Source organism: Agelaius phoeniceus, chromosome Z (assembly GCF_051311805.1).
Source record: "Agelaius phoeniceus isolate bAgePho1 chromosome Z, bAgePho1.hap1, whole genome shotgun sequence".
Classification (NCBI taxonomy): Eukaryota; Metazoa; Chordata; class Aves; order Passeriformes; family Icteridae; genus Agelaius; species Agelaius phoeniceus.
Genome location: NC_135303.1, coordinates 20,059,102 through 20,084,507, shown reverse-complemented (window position 1 = coordinate 20,084,507; position 25,406 = coordinate 20,059,102). Strand labels below are relative to the sequence as shown.

The 25,406-nt window shown below is 35.6% G+C and overlaps 1 protein-coding gene across 1 annotated transcript in view; it reads right to left on the bottom strand.

Moving 5' to 3' along the window:
* ST8SIA4 (ST8 alpha-N-acetyl-neuraminide alpha-2,8-sialyltransferase 4) overlaps window positions 1–25,406 on the bottom strand; it is a 54,941-nt gene that overhangs the window by 12,029 nt on the left and 17,506 nt on the right. The window contains exon 4 of the mRNA XM_054653438.2: window positions 15,551–15,844. Within this exon, the coding sequence (XP_054509413.1) occupies window positions 15,551–15,844 (294 nt within the window). The remainder of the gene's footprint in view (window positions 1–15,550; window positions 15,845–25,406) is intronic.

Here is a 25,406-nt window from a genome sequence, read left to right as displayed (position 1 = left end):
CCATCAAAGCTCTACCAAAACATCAAGATTCTGTCCTGATCTGCCTCTTTAGTAGTTAGAAATGTTAGAAACTGTTTTGAGCTGAATATATCACACTACAGGACAAGGGAAAGTAAAGGCTACTTACTTATATTTCTATGAAACTTGCCAAGAATATCCATCAATATGTTTTAAAAATTATTTAAGCCCTCAGGAATCCATTTAGATGAAAAAGAGACCTGAACCTTTGCCAGTAAATATGGTTAGTTTTCTACTGCATAGAGACTGAAATGTCTACCCTTGTTTCAGAGTCATGAAAGTCATCAAATGACACTCTAGCACAGTAGAAGCCTCTGCTAAGAAGTGTTGCTCACTCAACTCACACACAAAACCATTTTCAAGTGTGAAACATAGCTTAGTTTTAGAAGAACTCATCTATAAATAATTTGAGAATACAGTTGCACGAGATGTGCACACAGACATAGCAAAGGTACAGGAAAACAGACCTAGAGTATATTTTACAGGCTCAGAAAGCCAAGAGAGAAACTTCTGGAGAAAAGATTTTCCTTTCTGATAGATCAGCTTCTCACTGGAATATGACGGAAAGAGATAGATCTTCCAGTGAGGTGTTCCATGGCTATCTTATTTCTGTGACATACTTGGACAATAACATATGCCTACTGCGCAGATAATTGAGCAAAACACAGAATTCTATGAATTGCAGAATCACAGAATTGATTCAGTTGGGTAAGACATTTAAAAATCAGTTAGTCCTCTCTCCCTGTTCTGGGCATGGACATACTTCACTAGACCAGGTTGCTCAAAGCTCCATCCAACCTGGCCTTCAGCAATTACAGTGATGCAACGTCCACAACCTCCCTGAACAACATGTTCCAGTGTCTTAACACCCTCATGATAAAATATTTCTGCCTTCTGTCTAATCCAAACTTACCTTCTTTTAGCTCAAAACCACTGTCCTTTGCACTCTCTTGGAGAGACCGGTAAAAAGTCTCTCCCTCTCTAGCTTTCTTGTAGGCTCCCTTCAAGTACTGAAGGGCCACAGTTAGGTGTCCCTGGAGTGTTCTCTTCTCCAGGCTCAGCAAGCCCATCTCTCTCTGTCCTTCCTCAGAGGAGAGATGCTCCAGCCCTATGATCATTTCTGTGTCCCTGCTCTGTACCCACTGCAACAGGTCCCTGTCTTCTTCCTGTTGAAGACTCCAGAGCTAGATGCAAAACTCCAGGTGGGGTTTCAGCAGAGCAAAATTGGACAGAACGAACTCCCTCGACTTGCTGGCCATGCTCCTTTTGAAGCAGCCAAAGATACAATTGGCTTTCTGGGCTGTGAGTGTATATTTCCAGCTCATATAAATATGAAGAAATGTTAATGTTTCCTTCAGGTTAAGAAATCCTAATCACTCAAAAAACATTTTCTAAAATCAATTTGTAGCCAGAAAATAGAATCCAACAGTGATAAACTTGCAGTGTTGCAACAATTTTTTCTTTTACTCCCCACATAGACATTATAAATTAATGAACTACCTTCATAATTATAAAATGAAAGTCAATGTACCCGTGTGTAATTTCAAATCAACCTGGTTTTGATTAATACAGACTGAACACAGACTGTATTTTGATTAATACAGACTTATCAAGTAAACTACTTTTTGTTCCACATTTGTTAAAAACTGCTAGCACTTCTGGGCTTTTTAAAATTCCCTTTACAGTTCTAATAGTTTTAACAACTATTTATTATTTTGATCTTGTTCCATGGAACCATTTAAAAATATGGAAATATTAAGGATTAAGGTTTTAAAGGTTTTAAAACCTTAAAAATGTTGGAGAACATTTGAACAGTGTAACTGGTAGATGTAAAAATGGTGATCAAGAAGTATGCATGACTTTATGAGGATTTGAAATGTCAGGAGATGTTTTTAGATGGTACAGTAAAATCTAGGATGAACAGTCAAATCTAAGTGACATACAATATCTGTACCAACATACAGTAGCAATGGTAAAACACAAAAGAGAGGGTATCTGATAAACTAGCAAGAAATAGAACCATCAGGTTGAATAGCTAATCTAAGCAGCTATTTGCCATAATTTTATAGTCCTCCTTTCTCCTTTGTTTCATTCCTTCTGCATGAAACATCAGAAGATAAACTATTTACCCATGTCTGTAATTATAAAGCTCAGCTACAAAAGAAAAAACCTTGCCTGGAAAAGTTGTGTGGGATTGCCATTCTAGAAAGCACACTGGGCTCAATTCTAAGAATAGAACCTAAGAAAATTCTAAGAAAGGAATACAACTATATTTTAAATAAATAGGTCTACAAATGGTTTCAAAGGGTGTCAGTGGCTTTTTTCTCTCTTGTATAGGTTGAAAATATTATTTCTTTTCTTCTCTAGAAAGGGTACTAGTATTAGTTTGGATTAACCAGAAACAATGAAGCAAAGGGATGATTCATATTGAGATTGAAGATGGCACAACAGTATCTTTTTCATCTTGAAAACCTAATTTTCTACTCAGTAAAATAGGATTACCTACCACCATTCCACACACAGAAACTTATGAAAAGGTGTGAGAGATAAGCTTGAAAGTAGGAAAAAGTGGCAGGCAAAATCCCCCAAATGTGTAGTGTACAGAAAAGCTCCAGCATTTCCTAACAGCAATATGAGAAGGCAGTCACAGGAAAGAGATATTATCAGATTTTAGGACATTTATAGCGTAAGCTTATTTTTTGATTCATGTTTGTGCTGGGTCTGTTTTAGAAGTGGACTCTTCCACTGAAGAAAAAGTTTGGCTGTGAGTGGTAACAACGGCTAGAAAGAATTACTTCGCACTCCACTCATTTTCTAGGACTCCTTTTTCACCTAGGTGTGGCACATGGTTGCTGTTCCCTACTAATGGAAAATTTTATAGACCTAGAGGTTGATCCAGAGCAGCTGTGATGGATGTGGCTGGTGGATTTCCTTGGCAGGGTTTTTGCCTATGGCATCAGGAAGGTTGTTATCAGCAGCCATCCCCAAGCTGAATGACAGTAACACAAGCCCACTCTGTGACCTCTTCTGGAGCTAAACTGAGAAATCTGAACCCAAGAGTATAACCCATCTGATCCACAGAGGCAATTCTAATAGGCAGAGATCAGGCAGGATGATAAATAAACAGCCTATTTTCTATCGGCCTTATTCCCTTCCTGAAAGTACCCTTATTATACTCAGAGTTGCTATTCAAGCCTCAAAAAGACTATTGAAGCAGTCCCTTGACAGGAAACCTTGATAATGGCTTAGGTCAGCAAAGCTACCAAGAAGTGAATTTGACCCATGTTTTGCACAGTAACTTGGTTATATAGAAGCAGTGTTGTTGGGTATGTAAAACCAAATGTTCATACTAATCTTGAACTTCTGTGCTTTGTCAAAATGTGTCCTGGTGTTCTGACTTTTTCTGGGAGTTGGTGAGGGCATAACAAAAATTACATTATATTCCATTAAAAATTACTACTAAAAATCTATCTCCCATGCCAAAGATAGGCAAATGGAATGAAAGAGGAATTTGGTTTGTAAAAAGAGTGCAACTGATGGGATAAAATTCTTCAGCTGTATTAGTGAAAGCTTGTCTGGGTAAGCCATGTCAAACTAAGAACATAGAAAAACCTTCAGTTGGAGCAAAGCTATTCAAAAAAACAAACTCAGTTTAAGGATGGTAGACTAAAAAAGAACTATGCAAGCTTAGTGCAAAGTTATAACAGTAATCTGTACCAGAGTGACTGGGGACATTGCTAAGTGCTTTGAAACACACAGGTAACATCACACTAAATTCATTCATAAAATATGGACTTCAAAAACTTACATTAATTTTTAATATTTTATGACATAAAATGAATAATATAAAGCATTAATTCTTCATATTTTATGAAGACATTATAACAACTTATAACTGATTAGCATTTTTCCTATGAAAATTTGAACAGAATTTTACTGAGGACTGTAATTAAAATTAGTAGCATGCCTTAATTCTAGCTTTCACCATTAGATCTAGTCTTTCCTAGTGAGTGAGTATCTGTTCTTATGCTAATGGACAATTAATATATTTCTGTGACAGAAAAAAATCCTATCTAACTAATTTTCTCTCTTTTCAAAACAATGCAAATAGTTCTGAAAAGACTGTTCAGAAAAGACATACATGACCAGTCATGTTCAGAAGAAAAATCTAATTTATGAAGAATAGGAAAAAAATGCAGTGCCCACTATGCATAGTAGGGAATCAGGAAGATAATAATGGAAGGACCCACTCAATTGTTAAATTCTGCCTTTGATCACTTCAGAATAATTTATCCTTTGCCTAGAACATCTATTCCACAGGTCTGTATTCCTGAAAGCCCATTTTCTAAAAAAAAAAAATCACTTACATCACCTGTTAAATCTACCCTAAAAGAAGAAAAAGCTTGGTAGGAAAAGTTGTGTTGAATTTCCATTCTGGGCCCAATCCAAACAAAACAGTTATAAATGTAGGCAAAAGAAAACAAGTCCACTTTAAGTAGGGCTACAAAAGAAAGATGATCCCAGGATGAGTACTCTGCCCTCATCTGAAAGCATTTCATTAATGGCACTGATACTGAAAGTAATGTTGATAAGTGCAGCCTATAAATTTTAGAGTATGTTCAGGATGCTCTTTGCTCACTGGACTAGAAACAGTTTTAAACTGCTTTCAGCTTGTGCCAAACTGCCTTTTTTACAGATGAAGTCAATAATGCCTAACACCTGGTCTGGATACAGTAAAACATGTTCAGTGCTATGCTACTTGTTAGACATTTTGAAGTTCCTGAAGTTCTCTATATGTATAAATATATATGAAATATATTGAAGCTCGATATAACTTCAGTTATGTAGAACAAAATTTGATTTTTGTTTTGATTTAATAAAAAATAATTTAATAATTATAGTATTCATTTAATTTAACTGAAGTCTCCTATTGGGAGATTATGAAGAAAATATGCATTACAGGACCTTAAATTTGATCAGTGAAATGAACCAGAAAAAATTAATCAGATATAAAAGCTATTGATTTTACTTTCTGTCTTGGAGCGGTTTATGATGATAGTCTATTCCACGATCCTCTGCTTTATGCCCAAAATTGATTGCTGTATCTTTAAGGCCTGGGGACTGGGTATGTGCAGGGCTGGGGAGGGGGGAGCTTATGGGGGTTTTGGTGGGCAATTTCGAGGACTCACTGCACACATGATTCCATGGCTCTGTGAGGTTTGGTTTTGCTGGCTAGCTCGGTTTTGTTGGTACAGGCAAAAGTTTTTCCCTTCCCTGGCTTGAAGAAGCTGTGGTAGAAATCTTTCATCTGCCATGAGGTGAACTCAACAGCTGCAGGTCTGAGAACAGAGTGGGGCTGGCGGGAGCAGGGCTGCCCTGTTCCAGCCTCAAGCCTCAGGGAGCCAAGGGAGAGAAAGCACACCAAGAGGCTCCAGACTAGGCTTTTAGCCTGCCATGACTGCTGTGTAGAGGTCAATACCACAGCCACCAGGTTTTTTCCTCCTGCTGAAACTCCTCGTGGAAGCTCCACTTCCCTCAGAATGAAAGCTGGTGCTACCTTGAACCATGTGTTGGGAAGAGGTATTTCTCTAATATTTTCCCCATTTTTCAGGCATTTTTGGGTTTTCGTTCCTCTGTGAGTGTGGGGCGGAATACGAGTTCTGATGGTTCAATGTTGTTTTTCTTCCTTGCATTGGAGGCATTTTGTTGTTAATAAACCACTGGTTTGTTTTTTTTTCACTTTCCTCTAGTATTAATTTTATACTGGTGCAGGGGCATTGTTGAAACTCTTTAGAGGAGACAACTCATTACAATGTGTCCTCTCTTAAATTTGTCTCAGAAGTGAGACATCATCATAAGTCCCACGGTTCTCATTGAATTAACCAACTGATAGAGGCAGGCTTCATATAAATAGAAGTATACTACTTCACTAAATGGAGGAGGCAGAAGTTACTCCTTTACCTCCAAAAGTTAGACAAAACCTTTGACCAGTCAAAAACATTCACTGAAGCATGCACAACCGTGTGTTGAAGAATGTTTGAACAGAAACAATTTGCTGCATCACAACTTATGTGGAACTCAAAGTGGCAGATTGCCTTACAAAATCCATTAAATACAAAAAGCACACCTGAACAATACAGGAGTCCACACACCAAAGGACGTCTGTCATTAAAGAATGAATGAATGCTCACTGTCCACATCCTATTAAATTCTAGCTCATTGCAAACAATACCAACCAAAATGCCCGTTAAATAGCAATGGGATGTGACTGGAGTTCTGTCAAACCCATCAACTGGTTTCACAAGAATATGTAGTATACAAAGGAAAAAATTGTTTTTAGTCACTTCTACAATCCATCAGAAACAAATATGACACCTATGTGTAAGACTTCAGATCCCATTACTGATTTTAAAAGCAGTAATTTCCAAAGAGAAATTTCAAAAGTAAGAAGATTATTGGATGTTTTTACTCCCCAAAGATTTTCTGTCTTTAGCTTGCTTTCTGATCTGACAGCCTTCTGCATCATTTTCTCTTCTGACTATATACAAGAGGAGTAAAGAGAAAAATGACAAAAGACTTTGCATTATTGGCTAGTATGAAAAAAACCAGAAACATGTCCTCTGTATTGTACAACTTGCTTTATTTTCTTTATGTGGGTTTCACGCACTTTAAATCTGCACTGCATCAACAGAGGCATGCAGTAGGTAGGTACCTACTATTTTTCACTTTACTACTGCTGTTATATATATCAAATAAAGAAGAAAAGGAATCCTGAACCATATACCCACTTCACTAGACTGAAAGATTAAAACAAAGCGAATTTAGAAAAAGGAAAAAATAAAAGGTTGTGCAAATGTATTTAGAATGATTTTAAAAGGAAAAAGTTATCACATTATGGATTAAAGCCTTTAAACAAAACCTGAGCTGACTTACTACTACTTACAATGCTATCTTTGTATATTGTCAGTGGCTTTACTGAGTTACCATCAACCATGTAACCAAGTCATTTGAAGTGGGATCTTCAGTCTGAATTCAAGCTACTCAACTTTAAGTCATTAATGCTATAGAAATAAAATGTGTTTACACATTGGCACATTTCCCAGATATTCTGTGCCCAGAACTTGCTTTGCATATTATGAACAAATTTATAGAATTTGAAAACAAAACCAGAAAGAAAGATTTCCTGTTCTCTTTCACCTCTGCTTCAGAGAATGATCATCATACTAAAATAGCAATGATGGCTTAGCAATCTCATGAGTTAACACAAGGAGATCTGAGGCATAATTTTGTCCTCTTCACCAGTCTTTATGTATTATCATTGCTTGTGAGAAGCCTAGTGTTCTTTTAACAGATTCATTTGGAAAAGATGCTTGCTACTAACATCTTCAGAGAGCTGACATTAACACATGGATGAACCAATCTTCCTCTATCCATATCTTCTCAAACCTGTTTTCTCTCTCCTGAATTCATTCAGTTCATTTTCTAATAGACTCCAGGGCCAGCAAGCATCATCCCTCTGGATCTGCTCCCACTGTGAAACATCCCTGGGGGAAACCCACAAACTACAGCAAATAAACTCCTCTCTGGAAACTCACGACAAACCCCTTGTAAGCAGCAGAAATCCTAATTGCCACCAGTGATCTATGGGTCAAGCCTGTATTTTGTTTCCAGTGCCAGCATGCAGCAATACTCCTGCAGCAGGCAGAGCTGTCCTATCTGCTTGTCACTCATTTTTCAACAGCACAGCTGTGCTCCCTGGGTTTCACACACCCAACACAGCTTCCATTGGATGCCTTTTAGAAAGGAGAACCCACTGCAGCATGGAGAGGGCTTCTCTCTTTGACATTGTTCTTTATCAGATCTCAGGATTTCTCTTCGGTGATTTTTAAATGACTGCTAGCTTTCCAAAAGAAGATATCACTGAGATTATTTTTTGAAACTTGTTATTGAGAGCTGATATAAACCACCTTTTTCTATTGTGTTTCAATGCTCTGTCCAGACTAAAAGGTGAAAAAGGCAAGGCCTCACCTGTAAAGTTTGTGCCACACATGAATCTTTCTACAGCCTCTTTAGCCCATCTGTATATTTCATTTCATCTGAGACAAAATAATTTGATACAAGCGTAAGCTGTGACACCTGTTGGTTTCAGTATGACTGTGAAACACCCATTTACTTCCCCTCTGCCAATTCTGCTAGTGGGTGTGCCCACACTTATACTAAAATGAAAAAAAAAAGGAAACAAAACCATCCCCCTTGTGAGCCTCCAAAATCTTCTGAAACCAGGGCCTGTACTTGTTTTCGGTAAGGCCCTATCTCAGATTCTTTTACGGGTCTTCTTTTCTTGCAAAAGAAAATGATTACTCATTTTCTTTGGAAAGTCCCCTGTATCCCAGAGGTAGATAATAAAGTACAAATAAATGTGAAATGAAAAAGCAAGTTCTAGCAAAAACTTTTGCTAAGTCCATTTTCTTTGACTACTTCACTAAAGATATGATAAAAAATGCAAATTATGACACTTGCTTCCACTAAATACACACTAGAAAACATCAATAAGCTGTTTCTGCAGTGCTCACGAAGTACAGGAACTATAATATTTCTATCAAAAATATTGCTTCAAAAAGTTAGAAATAAAAGTAATTCTCTTTTACACATTACAGAAGTAATTATTATTTTCCTAATTTTTCTTATGGCCCATGATTCACCTGTTGAAGACAGAAGGACAGAGCTCAGAAAAGGACTTCAATACAGCAGTGTTATAGTATTGGATTCCTAACATGAATCCAAACAGCACTAACCTCCCACGCATGTATGGATAGGTCCTCATGCCTACAAATGAGGATAAGAATAAGCATAATACCTAAGAACAGGTTTCACAGGAGCAACTTCTGCTGAAAGAGACACGCAAGACACAATAAAGAGGGACAGAGACTTCTGTCTAGAATGGGAAGGAAATGAGTTCTGGTGAGAGACTTCAAATCTCATTCCATCCAAAACACATGCATTACTAGATGCATTACTAGCATCTACCTCAACTACAGTGAGTCTTCCAACAGCAAAGGAGCACAATCCAGATTTATCACCTAATGAATCAGTTATTTTCTTGAAAACGTGTTCTGTTCTTAAAACATCACATTAGGCATGTCAGCACTGACCTCACCCTCACAAGGGTCTGAAATAGAGCAATTCTCACCCTTCTTCTCACGTTCTAATTCTTTGATGTAAACTGAAACAGGCTGACAGGTTTCCCTTAGCCTCTGAAAAGCCTATACACGACTTGTGTATTAAATAAAAAAATTCCTTCCCTCACATGGGAGCCTGACACTGCCCAGATGCTCTCACTCCTCTCCCCACTCCTCAGTGGGGTGGGAAAAGAACAGAAAGAGCAAAACCAAGTAAAGTTAGGAATCAAGATAAAGACAGCTTACTAGGTGAATGAAAGAACCACCTCTCACCTTCTTATTCTGCTACCACAGTTGTATTGCTTGCTGAGCATGATGCTGGACTGCATGGCATTTCCTTTGATAACAGGGAAGTTTTGAGGCTGTGCAAGTGCCATTCAGGTGCAGCCAAAACATTGGTGTGTTATTAACAACTTTTTACCCACAATAGAACACACAGCACCTACATTTTGGTACAAATGTTCGGGAAGAAGGTAGTAGCCATTAGTCTTAGCACGCGGTAATTCCAGACAAAACATCCTTGCATACTTCTCAGTGCTTCTGATCTGAGAAGATCACTTAAAACTATCCCTGCATACCATCAAGAATTTAGAGACTTCAAACAAATCCATTTAAACATTCTTGAAGGAACTTATATGCATTAAAAAGTAAGGCTACAGAAGACACTAAGCGAAACTGCTCATTCCTATGCTGACACCACTGTTTACATTTGTGCCACTGTACTATTTCACTGAAGCACTTCTCATGTTAACAGCCCAATGACTTGAAGTGACAGAAGCAAAAGGCCAAATTATATAGTGTATATAGATATAGCTTTGTTCACTTATTTCCACATCACCTCAGTAGTTAACTAAACATTTGAAGAAATCTGTTACTGGCTGGATGCTTAATACAACCTCTTCTCATCATAGAAGATCAGTAAGGATAAAACTAAGTGCACACATCTTTAAAAACACTTGGAAGACGTTACAATCAAAATAAAAGAAAACAGAATTTTTATTATTGTCTTATCTTGGAAACACCACTTTTAAAAAAAACGAAGGAAACCTAATAATTTTCTTATGCATACATGTTCTAGCCAGAACCAACAGATAATTCATCTCATGTGTCAAAAAAAAATCCCAAGAGAAGCTATTCTCAATTCTATTAATACTATATGGCCAACATCACTGTCTGTGGATTCCTGTCCTGTTACTGGTTCATAAACAGACTACAAAAAATGTTTCTAGTTTGCTTCTCCATTGCACAGCTACAGGTTTTTTACGGGAGTATGAAATGATCAAATGGGATTTATAACACATTTTTATGGTTTTCAGAAACACAAGTTTTATGTAGGGGAAAATCAATAAAAACAACCTAAAATAAAAAAATAATATAGTAAGTACCAAAATAGTTTTCAAATAAATATAAATTTGCAGATACACTGTATGACTAACAATGTGTTACTCCCTGCTTAGCTCCTATGAGTCATTAGCATTAGTTAGAGTGCTATTGCTCATGGTAGATCACCTAAACAACAAAACTTGGAAACGGAAAATTTCATTCCTGTTCTTTCTTATGACTAATTCTGTTGCTCTCCAGTAGTTGAAACCTGAAATTCAATCTGGGAGGAGTAGGTTTTATAAGTGTTAGGTATATAAACATTGCTGATAAGGAACAAAACAGTTGCCTCAGTAAGAGATGAAACCACTCTCCGAAAACAAAAACTTACAGGAGTGTATTGTCAAAAGGTAAATAAGAATTTAAAAAATTGGATAGAAATACCCCTATTATAATGATAAACTTATCTTGGTTTACCTGGCAGAATAGACCAGGGAGTGAAAAATACAGAAAAACAGTTTAGTGTACTGTCAGTTCTGCTTTTATGTCCTCTACTTCAACTGTGCTTGCCTCCAATGAAAACTCTCAAAAAGTAAGATATTGACATACCTTGATAAATCTTTCAGAAATGTGATAAAATAGAAGAACTTGTGCAAAGGAAATAAAAGCTCATCCTGTGAAACTTTAAAACAAGATTAGGGCATATCCTTAAGGGATGCAGGGTGTTGCTGCTCTGGAAAGCAGGTGCTAGACTGAAAAGTCAACCCTGGAGTGTCGCCACTTCTAGAACAGGAACATCACTTCCTGCTCTCCGCATAGGACAGCATATTGGGATTAGATCACCAACATTATACAATAGATTAGGTTCTTAAAATCTAAACTAACTGGCTTCCTATTTGTTTGTATAACTTCAACAAACCCAGTTCCAAGGATACCTTAGGCTAGGGCACAAGGGTACTTACAGTGTAAAACACTTCTTTTTAGCATCCACATATATAAAAAACAGGATCATATTCCACTGAAAAGTAGCTAGCGTGAATTTTTTCCCAGTATTTTGAGTATTTATATACATGATGCAAAAGACACAGTCATTTTATATTTAGAATTATGTTTTTAGTGTAATGGCCATTTTTTTTCCTCAGGTGATTTATTCATCCATGCATTTCAAAACATCTTTTCTTAATAAATACATTTTAGCAGTTAACTGAAAAGGGAAGTCTGGTAGGAAGAAGAAAATAAACAGAAGTATTTATAGATTAGTTGTACAGATTAGAATTTAGAATTTTCTAATCTAATGTTATTAGATTAGAAACAACTCACAGTATTTGTTTCTCAGTACAGAGCTGCTGGAAAACTACTTGATTTCTGCATGTTTCAGTTTCTGAAAGTATTTTCTCTGTAACTCCTGGAGTAAAGAACTCCGAAGATTTGGTAATGTTATGCAAACGGCCACTACATCCAAAGAATAGCTGTTTGTTTTGACTAATAAAAAAAGGAGATCCTGCACTGTGAAGTGACCATAAATAGGTACAGCATAATCCTTACATAGACAAAACTCAGAGATTTCAGCGGGAGTTCTGCCATGTTTAATGCAGGACAATACTGCTATTTCTCAGGCAAAATCAAGGAGGAAACAAATAGAGCACAGGCAAATCCCACAGGATGTCCACACAATTGTTCCATACCCAGAAGATGGGAAGGAATCTAATGTGAAGCAGTTTCAGTGATATTGCTGCTGAATGACTAATAGCTCAAAATATCCAGTTCCCTACTGGCTCCACTTGAAGAGCAGCCAAGAAAACATTCTTACTCATCAAGATGAGTGTGAGAACTTTTGTTTTGTGGATTTAGGAGAGGAAATACAAGAAAAAACTTCACAGAAAACTAGTGTATTTTGAATCTGTATTGCTTTTCAGGGCAAGGGGGTGGTGGTGTTCAGCCTCTTCAACAGATGTCTTCAAATATTCACCAGCAGAAGCACAAAAAAAAAAAAAAAAAGCTGTGCAAGGCTCTGGGAGTTAACTGACCTGTGGTTAATGTACCAACTACACGTTCAGTGTCAGGAATCCTTCTAATCCCTCCCTTCTAATCCCTCCACAGATCCATGAGGTGGGATCCATAGCAAAATGTTCTGCTGATCCTACTTTTGAGTTTGGTTGTCTGCCACCAGTAGAAGTATGATCTGGACTCTAACCCCAGCAGCCTCAGTTCCTGTTTGCTTACTATTTAATCCACCTTCAATTACAGCTCTGCTACTGAGACAACCCTCTATATGGACACTTTCCACACCTCAGAGATTATAATTTAATTTGGGTTACTACTACAAATAATCCTAATGAAACAGCTCAGCATTAAATCTCAGCCTCCTTAATAAAGTTTCTGAAATTAGTCATTGAAGTCAATAAAAAGAAGTTATGTGGTTTGTTCAGTATAATTACTTTATAATTAAACTTCCTGGCAGTGACATTAGAGAGCAAGTAAATGTTTTTAATCAGTTAAGATGTTAGTTTAAAGACTGTAGTTTCATCAAGTTTCATCTTGATACTCCATCATGTATTGATTGTCTCATTTATTTTGTTATTTTGTCAATATGTGCACAGTGACATTAAAAGTTCTATAAACTAGCTTTTAGAAACACTTTAGGAAAAAAATCATGCAACGGCTCCCAGATCACTCTCAAAATCTCATATTCAAAACTTACTGATCAAAAAGTGAAAAAGCAAAATAGAGAGGTAACCACTTGAACTAAATCTACGGAAGAAAAAAAATCTGAATACAATGGCCATTTATGATACTACTCATTTAAAAATAGTTATTGTGCTGGACCTTGTATGTATATAATCTGGTTTTAAAACCTAAAATCCTTCTCAGATTCTAGAGGAGCATCCATCACTCACAGCAGCTTTATAAAGCATGAAATCAGCAAAACAGTAGCTTCTTTTTCCAATACAACATTACCTTCTTTTTAATCCAAAAAGTGCATAATGGACAGAAAAAAGTTTTTAAAATTATCTCAGAATGCAGTCAACTGATCAGTAGAGACTATCTGATCAATAGCAACTATGGAAAACTCATAACGTTTCTTTCATTAAAAGAGAAGGAAGAACAGGAGCAAGAATTTCAGTCCAGGGCTGTGATTTTAGCCAAACTGACCTGTTACTAGATAAAACTCTAATATAACTTTATACTCCATTAGAAATATCGAATTTGGCCTCATTAGATCAGAAATCAAAGAAAATTTATCTTCTGCCCTTAGAAAGGGCCTAACACCATATGCTTTAAAGGTTAACGAAGGAAAAATTTGACAGTTTGATGCATATTAAACCACTTTTCAAACCTTGAGCCTGCACTGTTCAGCATAGGATTTGTATTTAACATGTCAGGTTGGAATCATGAACCTTATTGATTATTAGATATGAAACGATTTCGCCAAAATTCATCATATCTCCATATTTTAACATAATTTTAGGTTCATTAAATCAAAGACGTCTTGACATCAATTTAAATTTACTGTGGAGTATAAACTGCAGATTCGACAATTGCACAAATCTATGCAGTCATATCAGATGACACTGCTAAGTATAATCTAAAATACACTTAATCCAAATTTTCAACAATTCAGATGGCAGAGCTTTTGTTGCCTCATTCAGAGAGACAATGTAGGTACTAATACATTTTTAAGACAAAGCCCCCTAAAGGACCTTGAATTTGGCCAGTTAAAGACTGCACATTCTGAATTACCATTCACATTGGATAATTTTACCCAGATTTAAGCAGATGGAAATTAAAAATGTTGTTTATAAACTGGAAGCAATCTCAGACAGGTTTATATACACATACAAATGACCATAACTATGTACTTCAGACACTTTGAATACTTGAAAATTCAACACAATCATGGCCCATAAATAGCTAAAGTCTAAATGTCTAATGAAATGGAGTAGGCTCAGTAATAAAGTAACAGTTTTCTGAAGGATTCCTTAATTTCACAGGCAATAGGCAATAGATTTTTTTTCCAGTGCCAGAAGTGCATCACAGAGGGAATGCAGCAGTTAATCTATGAGACATAGCAAAATATCCTGAAGAATGATTTATGCCTAAGCTTTACACTCATACTATACTGGGATAACGGTTCAAACATCCCTTCTAAACTTATCTCTGCTGCTGTAACAGTAAGAACAGGTACACAATCAGTAACTGGTGTACAAGCCAATAGGCTTTACTTTATGTATACAAGTACTTACAAGTACTTCAAGGCAACTTCTTACGCCCCACAAATGGCACATTTCAAGGAACTCAAACTGAATATTACCACACTGTCATATTTTGATGTACAAACACATTGCATTACCATCATCTTTTGAATGATTTTCAGCCACAGAACTATATACTTTCAGGCATAGACCTACATACAGTAGTTACAAAGACATTTGAGACTTCATCTGTCAGTTTTTTTAAATTATGGGGTTAAAAAGAAAAAAAGAAAAAAGCATGGATACATCTTTTTTCTAATAAGTGGTTTCATTAACATCTTCAGTGATTCTTATCAATGCTTTTGAATTGCCAAAGCATCTTGCCAAATTCAAAAGGAGAATGATTGCTCCAAATCCTAGATACTTTATGAAGGAGCTCAGTACTTTCAAATCTGCCAGGTTTCATTATTTACATGATGCTGTTTAGATTGTATTTTTTATCTTTACAATTGTTTCCTAAAGAAGACATGTAGCACTTTCATTATACACTGAATTCAGACTATTTTTAAGATTAGCTTGTCACAAAACAATGATACTTTTTTACATAAAAGTGCAATTGGAAAAGTTATTGTGCAAATGCATTTCAGTTGTTTGCAGCAGAGCTGGCTAAATGAGTGGCCAGCATTTATTACCAAACAAACCTGCCATAAATGCAATCCATTACATCAATATTGGAAATACCATACTCCTTTTGACATTCATCTTTTTTTTCTGCCTGCTAGGAATTCTAGTTATGATTTCATTGTGTTGAGGACAGACCAGTCTTTTCCATACACTTACCCTCTGACAGCATGAATAAGTCTCAGGGATGGATAGGCAGTTCGCACTTTCAATTTATTCTTAAGGATTAATGCATTAACCCATTCCACATGCTTCTCTCCACCTTTGACCATGAAAGCTGGGATCCAAAGGACACTGTCATTCAGCATGGACAGTCTATGCACAAATTTTTCTCTGTCACTCTCATTCCGAAAGCCTCCAAAAGCTCTTTGTACAACTGATGGGTTCATGGTAATAAAATCAGATTTAGTTCCCACATCGGCAGCATACTCCACCACAGGAGCTAGATTGCACCTGAAGAGGAAGAAATTAATGGAAAAATGAAAACAAATATGAAATATTAACTCAGAAAAATGTGTGCATGAAGGGAAACCTAAAAAGGAACATGAAAGCCCAATTCCATTTAATGTGAGAAAAAAATACCAATATAGAAGGTGTGATAATACATAGTATTTTACTCAAGTTGGACAAGGATCAGACAAATTTTTAAAAACATTAAGTGTACAGAATGCTGTGACAAAACAATACTCCCCTTTGGAATCATTTGGAAACCATATCGTTATGCTCTAGAATGCATCAACATATAAAGCAGCACTTGTGAGTAATATGCTTTCTTAAACCTTTTACCTTTCATTATTTGTTTATCATCATATTGCCACATTCTTTGTATGACAGCTCTCACACAAAGAAAGCCATGCCAACAAAATAAGGCATATTTTATACAATTTAGTCCATGCATTTTTATTTTACTTTATTTACAACACAGTATTTATATATTATTTACAAACAACCTTTACCCCATCTTTAAATGAATTTTTGGTACTTTTGGTTTTGGTATTATCACTACAGTTGGGAAGATGTTTAGAAATTTTTATTTGACTTATAACTGCAATTTTTGGAAAGAAGTAATTAACTGTCAGTTTTCATTCATATCTCATTTTCAAACCTTCTTTAATTTTTCAGTAGCTTTGTGCCTTTTTCCTAGGGTTGAAAAGTTCTCATTTTGCCTTTGTTCAGCAGATTTTTACCTCAATTACATAAATACATACATATGTAATTCCACATACGTATTGAATGCAGGTGACAAAATTCAGAAATTAGCTGTGACTTCAGCAACCAATATACTGTGACAGAAACAAATAATTTCCACAACACCCTCAATGAATTAGCCTGTAGCTGGCATGCCCCAAAAATATACCCTAACACAACAATATTTTAATAACTAAACAGACTGCTCTGTTTGAGGCAAAGCATGGTAAGAAGCAATGTTGGAACAGGCTCCTCCAAAACATTTGCACATTATCACACTCCTAATATAAACAGTATTCCATTAATTTTGCAATTTTTTATGAACTAGTTTCTTCTAATGCCAGATGTCCAATGACATAAAAATAAGTCAGCATTACTTAACACCAACTGATGACTTAGTGCTGTCTGATAATACTAATTACCCAGAAAAAATTTTTCATTATATAATTATCAGGTTAAGAAGTGGTCCTACATTCTTCAGAAAGATGTTCTGAAGACTATAAAGCAACTATGTAAAGACTATTCCTAGGAGATAAAGAAGTCAAGGTTTCTGATAACATGTGGACAGATGTAGGCTAAGGAAATAGATTTACATTCTTCATTATCTTTATACATCTATTCCATAAACCATCTGCATGCATTTCAGACTGCTAAGAGTCGTATTTCTAGAAAATTGTTAGGGCATAAGAAAAACTCCCTCTGAATTTAACACTAGCTTTGTAAATTTCTTCTGAAAACCCTATTGCATCAACTTACCATCTGCTACTACTAAAAGTTTTTTTAAAATCTAAAAATAAATGTGATGAAATAATCAAACCAAGTACTTAAAGCCAACTGATCAAATTGACTGAATTACTGCTGCTCTTGAAAATACCTCTTTTACGGGCAGATTGCACAACATAATGAGGGATTTGTATAGTGGGTTTGTTTTAGTAGTCACATATACACATGAAAAATGTAAGACAGATCTTGACATTGCAAATCCTGTTCTCTCTGAGTCCAACTTTAAGAAACAGACCATGTAGGTACCAACATCACCATGTCTAAAAAGCTGTAGGCCATATGCATTCATTGTATATAATTACTGCTACATCAGTAACTCAAATATGTATTTTAGAAAAGCATACAGTGTAAGCAATATAAATTTGTAATTTATCACACACTCATTTTTCAAGTATAACTTCAGAAAATAATGAGCAATCCAAATACACTCAGTAACAATAGAAATGCAATTCTTTACCATGCTTAGAGTAAAACTTCTTGCTTATAACTAGTCTGAATCTACATTCCTTCGCTTTAAAATTATTGCACCTTGTCCTGGTGCAACAGGCTGGGCTAAAAAGTTTATCCCTATACTTCTTATATGCTTCACGGTTAAAACTGGCTATTGTGTATTTGTACATAGACCTGAGAGTATGTATATAGCTTTTACCTGTTTTGGAACTTTTATCTTAACCTCTAATACATTTTTATGCTATGCCATAGTTTCATACTGCTGTTGGAGTTTTTAAGTTATTTTTTTAGAAGATGTCAATGACCTCCCACGAATTCTCATGATTCTTTCAAGAAAACTTCACATTCAGAAGCAAACATACATATATTAATATTCTTTTAAGTGAAATGAAGAAACCTATTAACTGAACAACTTTTAAATAATCAAAGCAATATTCTTCCCTTGTTGTATTTTTTAATTCTAGCTAATTTGCCATAAGGCACAGATGCTAAATATAATCACAACAGAGATGAGGTAGTGAAAGTGCACTAAAAGCATTACATGCCTAGGGATATATTCACCATAAATGAAACAATACCTTACTGAGGTTTTTTAAAGAAGAATATATAAAAGATTGTAATTTACTGAAATTCATCTTTCTCATACGCCACATTATTAGTACCATGTAACATATGAATGCATCTGCACAAACATCTTGCAACATACCATCATTTTCCACTCATTTTAAAAACAACCTCTGTGCTGTCCTTATGTTAGCATGCAAGTAAGCAGGCAACAGGTGAAAGCTGAGCAAGAAAAACTTGCTATGTTAATTTTACTGAGAATAAAAGAACAGTAATGAAGAGTCAGATTGAGCACCGAAGATTGACTTGATTAAGCAAATAGCTAAAAATTTCAGTATTGATGATATATCACATTATAAAAAGGTTTGTAAATCTCCTAGATCTCCTTCCCCTGTTTTATGGAAAAAACTAGCAAAGGAGCCCATGAAAACCATTATTTTAGACAATTATTTTTTCTGGGAGAATAGACAGCTATTTCAACAAGGTAGCTACTCTAAATATAGTATTAAGCATCAATTATATTATTTAAGAAATTTCTAAGCTTACAGAGGTACCTAACTTAAAAAATACTATGTACAACTACTAAAAGGCAAATATACCTATAAAATATTCCCTGTAAAAATACGGGGGTTCCCACACATGAGCTTTCAGTGTGATAACAGAGATTTTCAACTGAAAAATGCACTGCAATGCTATCACTAAAAAGAGCTCTGGGATAAAAGGAAATAATTAGATAATGTTTGAAATATTATGTAGTATTTGAGCACGCATAAAACAACTGAGATACTAAGACACACAAACCAAAAACTCTCAGTGATTGAAAACCTGCTTCTTCCACAAACACCTGAAGAATGTATTAGTTACAGCAAGATAAGTTAAGAAAAAAAAGCAGAGAAAAAACTGTTAATGGCTGAACTTGTATGCCATGAGAAAAAGATGAAGAATGGAGTAGGTGCTCCTATACTACACTTTCACCAAAGTGGGTGATCATCCTTGGGTTTACTGTGCCATCTATATGGCTCAAACATCCATAACATCACAGTCTTTTAGAAAGCAGAGCTCAACAAGAAAATAATGCAATCAAAATCATAAAAATATGCTCAAATGAGAAGTCAGTTATTCTTCAGAGATTCAGTTCAACTTGCTTTGTCATTAATAAGTATACAGATCATTTATATGAATACAAAGGTCCAGCACACAGTATTCATAGACCATATTTCAAGTTAGTTTTTAAATAAAGGCCATTAAAATTTCATTGAGTAAAATGGCTATCATTTCCATTTTATCTGACATTGAGAACCAACAGTGGAATAATGCAAGAAATGGCCACGAATCTGTAGACTTCTTAATCCTCTTAACAATTGGTGGACTTAAGGATTACAAGTTGAAATAAGTACTTTAAAACACTATAAAGCCATGGGAAAGAAGTGCTTTATACCAATGCTTTGTTTCATTAGTATCTTCTCTTTGTAGATCTAAGCCAAAAATATCACTTGCACAGAAATAAACACATACATTCTGAGTAGACAAAAAACGAAAATCAGATTGTTGCTGGCAGATATATTAAACCTTTCTGAAACATAAGGCACTACACAAGATGAGTGTCAATAACATATACTTCCTTCCTGAGTAGCCAGCAAGATTCATATCCAAATTCTTGTAAGAATCAAAATAATAATCTTGAGTTCAGTGGTTCATGCCGTTTTTAGGAAATAATTGGACATGAAAGAAAAATTAAGGGCTCGAGCAAGCAGAAGAGGAAAAAAAGAGTTCAAGACTGAAGAGAACCTCACAGCTGGACTACACTCAATCTAGATGCAAGAAGCACACTACCCTAATATTTGGGTGCATATAGCACATCTTTTGACACAGCTTTTTAAATAAAGGTGTGCAGCAGTGCTGTGGTAACTTTCACACATGCCCAAAATAAGAGAAATTTACAAAAAACAACATGCACCAACTTCCTATTTCCCCCAACAAATACAATTATTAGTAAAGTGTATGGATTCTCACATGTTCTGCATACTTCTGTGGCTACTGAAAAAAACCTAAAATGGCTTCAAATTAACCATAGGAATTTGAAGTAATAGTGAATCCTCTAACACACCCACTTCATCTCTGTTCTTATCCAGGGTACAATAGAGGATGTTTCATGAGAACTGCAAGGTTAGAGGTGCAGGTACAGTACTGCAGATTCTATTCACATACAACAATCATGAGGGGTTTTTAGTATGTGCCATGTAAAATATTAACCTGATACACACTTTCACAACACTAGTTCACAAAAATACCGAATCTATGACTTCAGTATGAAGATGGTTTTTGTAACATCACCTGCTAAAAAACTTCATTAACTCCTGCTGCCCAGATTAGAACTTCTACTGCTAATCAACACATTCATTCTTCAGAGCATCCCCCTGAACATCAGTGACTGAAATCCAAGTTATCAACTGACACAGAAAGTGGAGTGTCAGAAGAAGTCTAAATGGCATTTTAGAAAGAGCTGCAAAACACATTATTTACATCTTTATTGTGTGTCCTGCTGCAAAATTACACATGGATTAGATTTGCTGTTCTTCCCAGTACTATTCATTTGACAAGAAAATAAAGCAATGAATTTCTATCACTAAAAGTTTTTTGCATATATAAAAAAAATTACAAAAAAAAACCCCTACAAAAACTACACCAGTGAAATATTAAAAATTATATTTTACTGCATGAAAAACTAAGAAGTGGAACTTAGCAGAATCCTGAATACCTGTGCCTTAGCTTTTTTATATGAAAATGCCATCACACATTACTATCTACAAAGAGCACATTCTGTAGGGCAATTATGAAGACCCACATAATTGTTATAATTCTGATACAGAAAATTTTAAAAAAATTTACAACATTATCAGGACAGAAAGGGCTAAAATTATTACCCTTGCAATAAATTCAGAAAAAAATTATGATTTTCATTGTTTTGGATAAGCACTTTGGGGCTGTTAAAATAGAATATAGAAAGCAGCAGTAGTTTGAACTTTCCAAAATGGAGAACAGCTAAAAAGCCAGTTATTTAGATTACAACTCTTCTGAACCTTTTCACCTCTTAAAAAATAGTCAGTGGGGGAAAAAAAGCAGCACAGTGCTCCTGAGTTTCCAACCGTTTAGAAAACTAATAAATTAAAGGCTCTGTATTATCAACAATAGGAGTAAGGGGCTTAAAAATAATAGTATCCTTTTTTCTCAGAATAGTTATAAGAAGATTCAAGGAAGATTCAGACTTACTATCTGCTCTACATTTGGATGCTTATAGGATATGTATTTATTTAAGCAGCCTCTTTAGAACCCATGATTTTGTATCATTTGTATACAGGTGTAGAGAAGTCACTTTCTACTGGTATTTCTTGAGCATTCTAGACTTCTGTCCTTAAATATCCTCCTAAATCACCTACTTAAGGACTAACTTCTTTTTTCAAAAAAACCCAATAATCCTAAAATGTGGCTACATGAGTCAAGCCTTCTCCAAGGCTGTCCTGAGGTGGAGACCATTCACACCTGGCTGACTGGAACAACTCCACCAGAGCTCCCTTTTTCTAAGACACTGAAATCCCTGAGCAAGAACATTGGAGGATATTGGCTTTCCTCTGCTTTAATTTAAGTTTTCAATGTAGTGTGACAAGTTTAAGGAAGAAACAGAAGGCAAAAATAGAGCTGCCACATTTGAATTCTGAAAAAGGTCTAATGATCTAGTCATAATGTATTCATGTTATTTTTAGAGGAATACTCATGCTTTAAAATATATGTGTTAAATTGGCAACTTGCTTTCAACAGATCTGCAGGCTCCAAGGATTTAGCTCTACTTGGCATGATGGCCATGGTCCAAGCAAGGTGTACTAAAAAAAATTGAAGATAAAAGCTGATATGAATTACAAAAACCAAGTTCCAGGATATAGGCAAATTAATATTCTCAATACATTTATTCTGACAAATTTATGATGCTTTTTTCCTAGGGCCTGAAGGAACAACACACATAAATGTAGCTACTACTAATTTCTTATTATTAATTTAAATTGTTCTCCTGAAATAAGATACCACACCACCTCACTATGATTAGGTCTGTCCTTTTCTTCTGCCAGACCATATGTGCTGTCTTTTGCTTGTACCATATACGATGCTTGCTTCTGCGTATCACAGAAATATTCACCTATTGCCCACAAAAATCAATGTGCTAGGGAGAAAGTAAAATAAGATTATCCTCACCTATGTACAGGGCAAACCAAGACATCTGTTAAAGTATGTATTCTTTCCTCTCAAAAAGAAAAAAAAAAGGACTATAAGCTTTTCAAGCTTTTTCGTGTCAACTTCACTAACCACATGGATGGTAAAGTTAAAAAACAAAAGTCAAAGTATGCTGGAAAAATAGAGCTGCATTTGCCCAGCAAAATTTTATCACCAGTGATGGCAAAAACATCTATTTGGTTCCTAAATGCTGGCAGAGTCACCAGGAAAAACTCCGGTGAGAAAAGAAGAGTTGTAACATATAAACTAGGCACTTCAATCCAAAGAAAGAAGGAACTAATATCTTCTCATGGCTGTTCCTTGTCAGAGCAGCCCTAACCTACTGAAAAAGTTTCACTCAACAGGCCTCTTCTCCATACTGTCCAACTGAAATGAAAGGGACTTTTCTAGAAGTGGGGTTACCACAAGAAAAAAACACAATATATTTACTAGGGTTTGTTTGACTGGTTGGTTTTAACCAAATTACTCCAAAACTGAACTTGGCCTCTGCTTTTTGTAGGTCTTATCACTAACGTGCAATTAAATAATTTTAAAAAACAAAAAAATATAACTACTTACTCTGATTTTTGATATTGTTCAAATTCTGAACCCAAAGCTGAAGTGTTTGGTACATATTGGTTTCCAGAAGTAATTCCAAGTTATTACTTGGCAATGCTTAACATTGTTATTTTCCACTTGCCCAAAATACAGCTGCATTTCTCAGAAACTCCTACATAACCACTGCATTTCAAAATATACCACTTATTACAAGAAGTTCATCTGCTCTGTAAGATGCAACAGTTAACTCACCCCTGGCTTGGTAATTTCAGCATGAGAAAGTGCATAAATATGGGAACAAGATGTACTTATTCGTGTAATGAGATATTTTGGAGTGCTTCAGACTCTGTCTGGGTATAGATCAAAATGCAGCACACTGAAGCTCGGCACTAGAAGAGAATAGCAGGGACACACAGATCAATAGTTCCCTATGAGGTATAAAAACATGAGAGATAAAAAGGAAAGGTATATGGGAATCAGAAAACAGTTCACAGTCATCACAGTTTGGGATTTTTTTACAAACAAAGAGTCTCCTTTCTTCCCATTTTAATTAGATGGACCGCATTTTCTACTGCCAAAATAGGCATGACTTCACTAAACTTGTGAAATTTCTGTGTGTTTGTCCATTACTATTAACACTTTCACTCCCTTTATAGGATCCTGAGTTTTCCAGTATTGAGTTAATCAATACTGCAAATATTGCTGGATATCTGTTGTGTCTTCTTCATTGTCACAGACTTTCACTGTCAGTTTGATCATTAAATTAATGGTAATGTTGGTGTTAACTCTAACCTAAGAACTGCTCCTCTAAGGAACAACTCTCAGAGAAAAAATTTTCCTTCAGATTTCACCCCCCTTCCCCTCCCTCCCCAATAAAATACAATCAAAACCAATGGAATATATTTAACCAGAATAGTATGACATACTTGACACAGCACATAGACATAATGTACTTAGTATCAGAAGATTCTACAAAACTGTCCTTCACCAGCCTATACATTTGGATCCATTCAGAAAGTCCTTTCAAGTATACCATCAGGCAACACATAAGCGAGGACATTTTACTGCTAGAGAGTTCAGATAAAAGTAAAACGAATAACAGAGCGTCATGGTACATTTTAACACCAGAATCCTAACAGCAATACTGGTAAGGGTTTATGAAGCACTCCAGAATTTCATAATTACACCATGTGATTACATATCAAGTGATGTACAATTTTTCTAAAGGGAAGATGAGGAATGTAGGAAACTAACTCTGATGACTGATTTGTTTTTTTCTTAAACTTCCGTTAAAAACAAATTCCTTGCTACTTAAACAGATGCTATATAACTATACATGCATTGAGACATAAATAAATAAATATAATATAGTTTAAATTATAATATGTAAATTCTAAAATATCTTAACTTTCATTTGTAAATTAAAAAAAAAATCACTGCATTTAAACTCCCTATAGGCAGGAGGACCAAGCATGTTATTCTCAAAACATTAGAGATTATTAATCAGAATATTGTCAGACTCACTAGCTGTTATACAGACCACTTTGTTGTCATATACCATATGAGAGATGTTTCATGGAATCATAGAATGGTTTAGGTTGAAAGGGGGCCTTAAAGATTATCTAATTCTAAATCCTCCACCATGGTCAGGAAGAACTTTCACTAGACCACCAGGTTGCTCAGAGCCCCATACAACATGGCCCTGAACACTTCCAGGGATGGGACATGCACAGCTTCCCTGGGCAACCTGTTCAATTTCCTCATCATCTTCACAGAACATGCACATCTCTCGCCAGTCTAAACTCCTGATTAGCAACAGTAACTTCCTACTGATCTTATTAAGCTCCACCAAGTCTCTAGAATATTACCCTTCCTCCGTGTAATTGAATTAGTTAAAACCTCCTATAAGATATCATCACCTAGTTTCATGGCTAGTTAAAATGTGCAGAAGAGCATGGGGACGACTGCAAAGAAATTCAGCACATGATTTAAAATAAAGTATGCACCTTGTCTTCTCTATGAAAATTTTAATTTAGAAAATTTAGCATCTAATTTTTTCTGTAGTCCTCTGTCCTGGTGTGATTTGTTTGCCTGCTTTGTGCCCAAAAATGGGTCCTATAGCTTTAAGCTAAACCCGGAGAGAGATAAAGAGGAAAGAGAACCGATAACATTTTTTTTGCCACCCATGTTTAAAAACACAGATATAAGA